General features: G+C 40.2%; 1 protein-coding gene across 1 annotated transcript; it reads right to left on the bottom strand.

Moving 5' to 3' along the window:
* Positions 1-5: 5 nt before the first annotated feature.
* Positions 6-10,460, bottom strand: LOC139447295 (carbonic anhydrase 13-like). Its single transcript, XM_071228586.1, has 7 exons — positions 10,178-10,460; positions 5,095-5,250; positions 3,840-4,003; positions 2,268-2,360; positions 1,972-2,041; positions 1,285-1,436; positions 6-415 (listed from the first exon to the last, which is right to left on the bottom strand). The coding sequence occupies exons 1-7, from the start codon at positions 10,458-10,460 to the stop codon at positions 248-250; spliced, it is 1,086 nt and encodes a 361-aa protein (XP_071084687.1). The 3' UTR covers positions 6-247.
* Positions 10,461-11,557: the final 1,097 nt, after the last annotated feature.

Raw genomic sequence — 11,557 nt, 5'->3', positions numbered from 1 at the left:
ACGAGAAGGTGAACATATCCTTCCTCACCGGGGGCAACCGTCACAAATACATGCAAAGGCAAGTCAGTTGTTCAATTACAAAAGACAGGAACATAAGGTACACATAGGGAATTGCATAGGATATAATTTGTGTCACTGAGGCGTCAAATTTGGAAATGTCAACCAAATGTATTGACATATATGTGTTAATATAAGCGACAAAACTCTTTAACAAACACATATTCGTGACATTTTCCAATGTTCATATCTATAAATGTCCTCCATGTTCTGTCGGTGTATTAAAGGCATCGAGGTTGTCTGAACAAGGGAAATTGGTTTCCACAAGCCTGTTGTTAAGTTCTTGTTCGGGGCGGACGTTTGTATATGTCGCCAACACCCGCCCACCTTTTCTTGGAAGGTTCCTCAGCATTTGCAGCTATAAAGAAATGTAATAGGGAGGGTTAGGTAGTACATGTACTGTTAAGAAGTTGCTGCCTGAAATAATCACGATGATGAGACATAATAGTCTCGTGTTCTTACATTGAATATGCCTTGCATAGTCGTTTCAGATATAATGAATACTATTAATATGCATATGTTACATAGCATGTAGATGCTCAACACGTCGCCTTGGAACAGATACCATGGATTAAAAACTGCTACCGTACATAAATGAATATTTTGGTACATGTAGCTGTCAGGATTTGGGGAAAGAGGTTAGGTCCGCAGTTCCCTATGCTTGTCGGAAGAGTTGCCTAAAGAAGACAGTCTGGTCAGGCTCGCCAGTTTGATGGTGTCACCGTGTTTTATAAGTGATCGTTACTTGCAGCCACTGACTCAATTATTTACAGGCTGTCGTCATATAGCTAAAATAATGCTGACGACAGCGTTAGAAAATAATCACTCACTCACTCATTCTGATATCCTACAAATGTTCCATATAAAATAGCAGGAATGTACTGGAAGCGGAATCCATAGGGAGTGATGGCTCCTTGGAACAATTTTAGTTATGCTAGTAGGGGACTACACTGCCTGAAAATTGCTGAAAGCAGGTATTTCATCTCAGGCATACATACAGCAGAATCTGTAGTACTGTTCCATATTACCTCTGGATATATACTTGCAAACGATTCTAAGCCCAGTAATATTCCTTAGTAGTCACGGCTTGGTATAAAGGACATCAAAAGAAAATGTCTCATTTATCATTTCTTGGTTACGATATATATAGCTTCTCGTTTCTACATGTATCCTATGAACATCAAATACAGATCAACGTCATCCACAGGCGGACGTTCCATGACATACCCCTCGTGAACTCAGCTGTAATGGTTGCCTCATAACGACCCACAGAACTGACTCCGAGCATGGCGGAGACGTGAGCGAACCCTCATATATGAAGAACTCTTTACTGTGGGGGAGCAGCAGGAGGGGTCTTATAGTTGTCCTGAGTTTCGCATCTGTAGGAGGGAATATATATCATAACACATATACCATGTATAGGACGCCACAAACAAAGAAACTACATGTGTTGTAAATAATACTGTATGTCGTAATCACAATGAAACACAATATGGGGGTGTTCAATACAGTTATATCAAGCAGTTTGTGTAGTGCAATGGAAACGACCTGTAAAGATCTTCCCTGTGACCTGGGAAGAACAGTATTTCAGCAACCCAAACATGCCGTAAAAAGCGACTATGATTGTCGTAAGATGCGACTAACGGGATCGGGTATTCAGGCTTGCTGCATGATGTATGTCATCGCATCCCAATTGCCTGAATTGATGCTTGTGATGACAATCACTGTATTGTCTGGTCCTGCCTCTATCATTTACAGACCACCGTCATTTTGCTGGAATATTGCTGAGTGCGGCGTAACACAACAAACAAACAAACAAATATAGTGTAAAGCATATCATCTTGGATACACTTATAGACAGTGATATGTCATATTCTGAGTTGGTTTGGTTTGTATGTAAAATTAACACTGTACCGTTTGCCTTTAACCTCGACACCAAGCGGACATATCTTCTTAACTCGCTGTTTGGTGATGTTCTTGCTTTCTAAAACAACAAACGCGATAACTTGCCAAATAGGTACTGGCTATTACCACAAAAAGGACCCTTATATACCTTTTTCCTTGTTTTTCCCCATAGAGTGGATCAATCTTTACAGTTATCCGGCATGATGTCATCCAAAACATGAGACAGGGATACTACAACCCTTTCTTACAGTAATCTTAAATGTTGTTTACAAAATGAAAAATACACCATGGAACGTGCTGCTCGCCTGTATAAGGATAGCAATAACGACAAGTCCATCCGGTTTTGACGTCGCCTCCACTATACCGCTATACTTCCTGTTGTAGTGCACCAGATGGACCTGAAACAGCGACAACATAGCAGTGTAATCCTCACGAAAATAAGGAACTATAAATTCTTCATTATAACAACTAGATCATTTGTTTTAGGTTTATTACATATATCAACTAATGTCCAAAAGAAACGATACCAAGTGTTCGAAAGGTTATGGAAGAAAAACAAAACAATACGGAAAATTGGTATATATATATATATATATATATATATATATATATATTGGTATATTTCATTAGAGCAATCTTTTAACATCATGTGTACAAAAATTCATTTTAATCATATTTTAACATGCAGACGTTTGTGTTGGTGTTGTGTTCCTAACGCGTCGGGTCAACAGTTTTAACAGAAGATCTGCACGTGGATTTCGTGCTACAGCACATGACATCGTTTTTGCAAAGTGTGCGTTTTTTACATAAAATTGTCAAATTTTCCCGCTTTTTCCCACCGATCACATTTGGCTTGGTACGTGCAGAATGTTTAAATATGTTTCTATATAAAGTAAATCACTTATAACTCAAAAAGAATTAAAAATAGTTGGTATTGTTATATTTGGACATTAGTTTATTAACAAAACATTTATTACATAAATCATATCACATTTCTGTATACATTAACATTATTATCTTTCTTTTACAAATTCAGGTTGTTTTTTCAGTCTACATTAACAATTCACACATATACATGTATATATCTACAGCATATCCACTTTAGCATTTAGCTGCTTTCAGCTAATATGAATAGTGCCCTACCTGCGAATATCTCAACATCCATCTGCCACGTCAATACTAAATTATTGACAGTTATGTCTCTCTATTTGTTCACCATGGCTGTTTACAGCCAGTATGGGCTGCATCCTTCTTCCACCAACATGGTAAGTGAAAATCACCAGATGCATTCAACCTGCTTCTGGACAATGTCTAATGGTTTACACACTGCTCAGGTCCCGTTTTATGATTAGAGAATGGAAGGGTGCCATAGCATTGGCTGACATGGGCGATCGTTTTGAGCATTGGTATGGAAGAATGTGCCATGGGACATCATCCACAAGGGTTTCTGGGCATCGTTGTTTTGTATAGTTTTTTTGGATTGTGAACGGGAGAGATGTACTGGTTATACAACCTTAGGAAGCCCTCTCTGAACAGATTTACGCTGCACAAAAACCAAATCAAGTTTAAGTTATGGATAGCCTTGTGAATTCCACCAATAGGGGAATATCATCATTATAAAGAATGACCTCAATGTATATCAAAATAATCCGTTACTAAAGGCAGGTTCTGGGACTCTAAATTCAGAGACTGAGATTCCATGTCCATACCTAGGCCTTTCCTCCATATTCATTCTCGAGGTATACAAGAACTTCCAGCTTGTAACATTCCAGAAGCAACCTTCAGTAAAGTAGTTCCTGATGCCACATGTGACTCATTGCATCCGCCCGATTTCGTCATTCGCCTGTCTCTGTCCTAGGTTCACTCACTCTACCTACCTCGGCCCCGTATCCTGTGTGTTCCAGCCAGTGTTCGGAGCCTGTGTCCCCTGTGATGCCAGCATGGTAGTGTATCTCCCCCAGGAGGAACGTGCAGCCCTGACGACGGGGTACGTCACTGAGAGAGAGTCTACTTTTCGGGAAGGTCATTGTAGCTGTTTGTCCTGTGGATATGTAGGAGACATTGAATTGGCATTGAAAGAGAACAGGTCCCTGTCTTGCGTTCCGTATGGTTGTACTAATACTTCTGCCACAAAATAGTCCCTGGTTCGAAATAGGTCGTATCCCTTTTATAAGCCTGAAAACACTATAAAATGTGTTCTTCTGAAACACTGACGAATCGAGTTTGAAGAAATATAGATCCGAATGTGCACTTGTCACTTAAACATGATCTATGGTCTTGAACATGAACTCGGTGATAGCGTGTACAACACAATATATCCGTATAGAAAATAATCACACCCTCAATATGTAGCAGGGCGTGGAGTCATCCCACAGATGACATCCTTACCTTGTCAGCTTGATGACGGGGTTAACCTCTTTGGTCATGTGGACAAGGCGTCCGACCTCTGATCAGAAGGTCCGTGGTTCGAATCCCATCACGGGACTCGGAAATTGTATGGCCGCTACATTGGCGCCCAACGTGGGGCTGAGCACGTTCATATCAAATTTGAGCAAAATAAGCCTCAGTACCCTACTATGCGGCCCGGGACGTGCCTTCTTTTGACGGGGGAGTATGTAGCAGGGCGTGGAGTCATCCCACAGATGACATCCTTACCTTGTCAGCTTGCTGACGGGGTTAACCTCTTTGGTCATGTGGACAAGGCGTCCGACCTCTGATCAGAAGGTCTGTGGTTCGAATCCCATCACGGGACTCGGAAATTTTATGGCCGCTACAAATACATATAGACAAGGAATGACACACGCCATCTTGGTCCTTATTCATGATTTCGCGCTCAGGTTCGAATCACAGTTCTATATCGCAGGGGAACCTAAAGAAATGATGGCTTAACCATGTGAGATGAGTACAAGTCATTTGACATCAAATATGATGTCCTCAGCAGTTAATCACACTGGTGTTTTGTATGACTGGAGATTGTCTGTGGTCGGCGCATCTGTATTCCTGAACGTTAACATTCTGTTATTCTATTTTATTGCAAACACACGTTCAGCATGTAGTTCGTGGTATGGACGTGTCGATCTATATGGCTAGAGGTAACTTATATATTCAGCTAACACCAAATTGAAAACCTACCATTATTATATGTGACTGACGATACACTTGCAGCCTGAGACTGACTGTATGTGAGAGTGTAGGGCTGACCACACGCTGCGCCTCGGGTACTCAGAGGTACGGGAGACTGCTTCGCTCCCCCACAGCAGGTTGAGATCCGGTGCCACCGCAGTGGACCTGCAATATTAGCATAATTAGCCCAGTTTGAGTGTGTATCATATAACTATTCATACATGCTTTAGTCGATATAGGTATTACTTATATCGAAAACATTTGACAGAATTTGCTTTCTGCAATCTCTTGACACACACACACAAAACTGTCCCTTCTCTGTCACTCTGACCTGACTCTTCTGAAAAAAGGAACAAAATTGTTCATCATCAAATTTCATAGGTAAATACTACATAATCTGATTTTATATGAACAAGTAACAAGGCATAATTATAAGTGCTTGACTGTCAATATGTTTTTGCGTGTCTGTTTGTTGTTTATAGCCGTAATTAGCAATATTCCTGCTGTATGACGGCGGTCAGTACATAAGCGAGTTTGGACCAGACAATTCAGTGATTGACATCATGGACCTGTCAATATGTACAACTGATATATATTCAATACTTTGAACAAGGCATATATGTGAATACCCCATACTAATCGGGAATTTATATAAATCGCATGATTCTATTTTCCCTTCTCTGTGGACGAGGATGAAGTTTTGATAAAACTGATATGAATAATTTATTATATAATATAGATAACGTCACTTTCGATATCAACAACATGTCGCGATATCAGACTTATTGGTGTATTACGGCTGATATTCCGTTGGTCATAGTGTTCTCACATTTATATATCAAATTGTTCCATTAAATTCAATTTTGTCTTATATCTTGAATTTTCTTAACTTTGTCTATCCACAAATGATCCACTTTGAGAATTAAATTGGTTCACTGAGAATGCCTGCTAGAGAAATAAAAGCGACAAAAGCCTTTCCATATCCATGAATAGTATCTGCCAAAAGCACAGTCGAGTGTGCGAATCCGTCAGTATCATGAGCTTATGGATCATTATCAAATAGTGTACAGCAATTTAAGGTTTCGGAAGACGACAAGATCATCTTGTGCAAACTTGTGAAAATAGGTTTCCCACATTCCGAGACTCAGCAGGCGAAACCAGCAAATGTATTGCTATATAAACTTCATCTTTCTATTTCACGGGTTTACGTGTTGAGTGAGTGAGCGAGTATGGTTTTACGCCGCTTTTAGCTCTATTCCAGCAATATCACAGCGGGTGACACCAGAAATGTTTTTCACACATTGTTACCATGTGGTCAATCGAATCCGGGTCTTCGGCGTGACGAGGGAACGCTTTAACCACAAGGCTACCCTAACGCCCTGACTGACGTGGTACGACTCTTTGGATAAGGACTTTAAAGCTCATTATAAAGGAAGTAAAACTTTTCTCTGGTCACTCTGCGGAATTCTCTGGTCACTCTGCGGAAAGTTCCTTTACAATATCATTCAACCACGCCTTTGATGTCGGTTTAATCCAAACAATCCTTCTTGCACCAATCCTATTGTCAGATCAGTACAAAGAAGAAATGAGAAATCTCTCCCTTTTGGAATTTGTTTATTTCATAGTTATGCTTTTATTTACACGTGCAACTTTACGTGCAGAAAAGGTGCGTGAACAGGGTTGTATGTTGTCCACTGCCAATAGTTCCATCAACTGACTATTCTACGATACATAAACATTGGAAGGTATAACTTACAGTACAACGAGTAAAAGGTGACTATGCTTGTCGTAAAAGGTGACTAACGGGATTAGGTGGTCAGCCTCGCTGACTTGGTTGATGCATGTCATCCATCTCAATTGCGTGGATCGATGCTCATGATATTAATCACTGGATTGTCTGGTCGATTATTTACAGACCGCCGTCATATAGCTGGAATATTGCTGAGTGCGGCGTTAAACAACAAACCAAACCAACCAATACAGCACAACGCGGGGATAATGCCACCTTTTGTACATTAGACAAAATGGAATAATAACCACGTTGGCATTATAGTATAGTGATGTCATTGAATATTGAATGTCTGTAGATATATCCATGATATTTCAACATACTCAGTCGATTAGTGATATTACATAGTCACCAGCTAAAACACAGGGTGTTTTGATTTCTAAAATGGATTTAACGAATTAGATTACAAAAATACCCAATATAAATGGAGAATATGTTTCTCTATGTCAACTACTACGATCTTGTCTAGTGTTTGTTCAACATTTCAACTGAACTGGCCAGACTTAGGTTCCGAGATCATTCATATGACATTTGAAAGTACTCTTGCCTTTTACTTTATTTCTTTCTACAAAAGTGTCTACCGGTACCTCAAGCTTTCTTTTGAACTGTGAAATATTATATGAAATAATATGCATCAACTGTATGGTATTTTACTACATATTGGTTTTGTTGCCTTATTTGAAGCCGTACTGTTGCAATATTCTTGCCTATCACGGCGGCCTGTAAATAGTGGAGTCTGGTCCAGACAAACCAGTGATTCTAATCATGGGCATCGTCCCAGAGCATCTGAACACAATGACACGGAATCAACCAAACCGAGTTGGATACCCGACACATCGTCTCTGACAACGTTGGTAACTGGGAACGTGATGCTATATCCTCTTTCACTTTCTAATCCCCACTTGGTACAAATACATAGCAACGTTTCACGCCTTCATAACATGCTTTTGAAGGCTATTGCTGATTCTGCCATGACCTTCTTAAACTCTGTCAGATGTTTCGACAGTGGATTTTTTTTATACCCCTTGTTCCCAAACCAGATACTTACCTTGGAATACCATCAAACCTTACCTTTGGCTGGGCCCTACCCAACAGCGGTAAAGACACCTTGGTTTTTGTAAACTCATAAATGTAACAACATACAGATTCAAGGGATAAATGATACTGTAAACTCCTTTCTAAACCGATATACTTTTTGTGAAATAAATGGTTTAAAATACATCAAAGATTGTCAAAAGAACCTCTTGCGGTTTACATACCATTCGATGCGTACATGTTGTATCCGAAGGACGACTTCGACACCGACCCCGCCGTACACAGACGCAAACGCGGCTCTGCATTGTACGTATAAGAACTTCTGTACAATGTAAAGCCATGAGAAGGTCGGAGAAAAATCACAATTAACACACTTAACGTTTCCATTTGAAAAGACACACAGCAGCTAGAACATTTAACTGCTTGCAAAGAATTCAACGGGGGAGATAAACATCCCTGGCAAACATGCGTCATGACAAATCACGTCACCGTTCTGCATCATGGGCAACGAATTGTTTACGTCAACTTTGAATTCTAGATCCTGAAACTTGACGGGACATCTGTGGATCAAAGATTAGGGTGTATATGTTGTTTACTGTCCCATTAATCATACAACTTCGCTAACGTGACAAAGTGGTGACATGCTGTTCCGTGTTAATGTACATGCAGCAACAAAATGATATATGACGAGATCACCAAGCGAAAATAGCCACAGGTATTTTCCTGGCTCTACACAGGTTATTCATGTCAGGCACTGTCAACATGAAACATGATCTGGTGGGTGGGAGTTGTAACCTGGAACATTGCTATATAGGGAACACAGCTATAAGCGTTTAGTTGGGTTTTATACCAAGGGTACACAGTAAGTGAATCGGCCAAAATGAGAAAACAGTCCAGAGAATTGTACTCGGTTATTGAGTGACAGGGGCAGAAGGTTCGTAAACAGCTTATTTACAATATATCCTGCCTGGTAGATTGCACGTGGCAGTGGTGGAGAGAAGGGTTATCCCAGACAGAGGGGAATGTCCGAGTAACTCTCCATTCCCTAAAAATAATGGAGCAGAGGCCCCCCTTAAAAGCCTTAAAAGCAAAAAATATTATGTTTATAACGTTGTTACAGCAGGTTACTACATCAATGATCATATTTAAAGCAAATAGATTCAGGTCTCAATATATCCTATAATCCCCGTCAGCATTTAATTATAAGCGATTGATGAAATATTACGTCAGGACCCCACGAGACCCGGGAAGATCCGGGGAAGAATAGGTCTTCAGCAACCCATGTTTGCTGGGAAAGGTGACTATGTTTGTCGTAAGAGGCGAATAACGGGATCGTGTGGTCAGGCTCGCTGACTCGGTTGATGCATGTCATCGCTTCTCAGTTGAGTGGATCGATGCTCATGATATTAATCACTGGATTGTGTGGTCGATTATTTACAGACCGCCGTCATATAGCTGGAATATTGCTGAGTGCGGCGTTAAACAACAAACCAAACCAACCAATACAGCACAACGCGGGGATAATGCCACCTTTTGTACATTAGACAAAATGGAATAATAACCACGTTGGCATTATAGTATAGTGATGTCATTGAATATTGAATGTCTGTAGATATATCTATGGTATTTCAACATACTCAGTCGATTAGTGATATTACCTTGTCACCAGCTAAAACACAGGGTGTTTTGATTTCTAAAATGGATTTAACGAATTAGATTACAAAAATACCCAATATAAATGGAGAATATGTTTCTCTATGTCAACTACTACGATCTTGTCTAGTGTTTGTTCAACATTTCAACTGAACTGGCCAGACTTATGTCCCGAGATCATTCATATGACATTTGAAAGTACTATTGCCTTTTACTTTATTTCTTTCTACAAAAGTGTCTACCGGTACCTCAAGCTTTCTTTTGAACTATGAAATATTATATGAAATAATATGCATCAACTGTATGGTATTTTACTACATATTGTTTTTGTTGCCTTATTTGAAGCCGTACTGTTGCAATATTCTTGCCTATCCCAAAACCTTGTTCCCAAACCAGATACTTACCTTGGAATACCATCAAACCTTACCTTTGGCTGGGCCCTACCCAACAGCGGTAAAGACACCTTGGTTTTTGTAAACTCATAAATGTAACAACATACAGATTCAAGGGATAAATGATAATGTAAACTCCTTTCTAAACCGATTTACTTTTTGTGAAATAAATGGTTTAAAATACATCAAAGATTGTCACAAGAACCTCTTGCGGTTTACATACCATTCGATGCGTACATGTTGTATCCGAAGGACGACTTCGACACCGACCCCGCCGTACACAGACGCAAACGCGGCTCTGCATTGTACGTATAAGAACTTCTGTACAATGTAAAGCCATGAGAAGGTCGGAGAAAAATCACAAACAACACACTTAACGTTTCCATTTGAAAAGACACACAGCAGCTAGAACATTTTACTGCTTGCAAAGAATTCAACGGGGGAGAAAAACATCCCTGGCAAATAGGATATGCGTCATGACAAATCACGTCACCGTTCTGCATCATGTGCAACGAATTGTTTACGTCAACTTTGAATTCTAAATCCTGATACTTGACGGGACATCTGTGGATCAAAGATCAGGGTGTATATGTTGTTTACTGTCCCATTCATCATACAACTTCGCTAACGTGACAAAGTGGTGACATGCTGTTCCGTGTTAATGTACATGCAGCAACAAAATTAAATGACGAGATCACCAAGCGAAAATAGCCACACGTATTTTCCTGGCTCTACACAGGTTATTCATGTCAGGCACTGTCAACATGAAACATGATCTGGTGGGTGGGAGTTGTAACCTGGAACATTGCTATATAGGGAACACAGCTATGAGCGTTTAGTTGGGTTTTATACCAAGGGTACACAGTAAGTGAATCGGCCAAAATGAGAAAACAGTCCAGAGAATTGTACTAGGTTATTGAGTGACAGGGGTAGAAGGTTCGTAAACAGCTTATTTACAATATATCCTGCCTGGTAGATTGCACGTGGCAGTGGTGGAGAGAAGGGTTATCCCAGACAGAGGGGGAATGTCCGAGTAACTCTCCATTCCCTAAAAATAATGGAGCAGAGGCCCCCCTTAAAAGCCTTAAAAGCAAAAAATATTATGTTTATAACGTTGTTACAGCAGGTTACTACATCAATGATCATATTTAAAGCAAATAGATTCAGGTCTCAATATATCCTATAATTCCCGTCAGCATTTAATTATAAGCGATTGATGAAATATTACTTCAGGACCCCACGAGACCCGGGAAGATCCGGGGAAGAATAGGTCTTCAGCAACCCATGTTTGCCGGGAAAGGTGACTATGTTTGTCGTAAGAGGCGAATAACGGGATCGTGTGGTCAGGCTCGCTGACTCGGTTGATGCATGTCATCGCTTCTCAGTTGAGTGGATCGATGCTCATGATATTAATCACTGGATTGTCTGGTCGATTATTTACAGACCGCCGTCATATAGCTGGAATATTGCTGAGTGCGGCGTTAAACAACAAACCAAACCAACCAATACAGCACAACGCGGGGATAATGCCACCTATGTACATTAGACAAAATGGAATAATAACCACGTTGGCATTATAGTATAGTGATGTCATTGAATATTG

Source organism: Haliotis cracherodii, unplaced genomic scaffold, assembly GCF_022045235.1.
Source record: "Haliotis cracherodii isolate W230 unplaced genomic scaffold, xgHalCrac1.p SCAF_7, whole genome shotgun sequence".
Lineage (NCBI taxonomy): Eukaryota > Metazoa > Mollusca > Gastropoda > Lepetellida > Haliotidae > Haliotis > Haliotis cracherodii.
The sequence above is the reverse complement of the archived record's forward strand: the minus strand, read 5'-3'. Positions and strand labels throughout refer to the sequence as shown.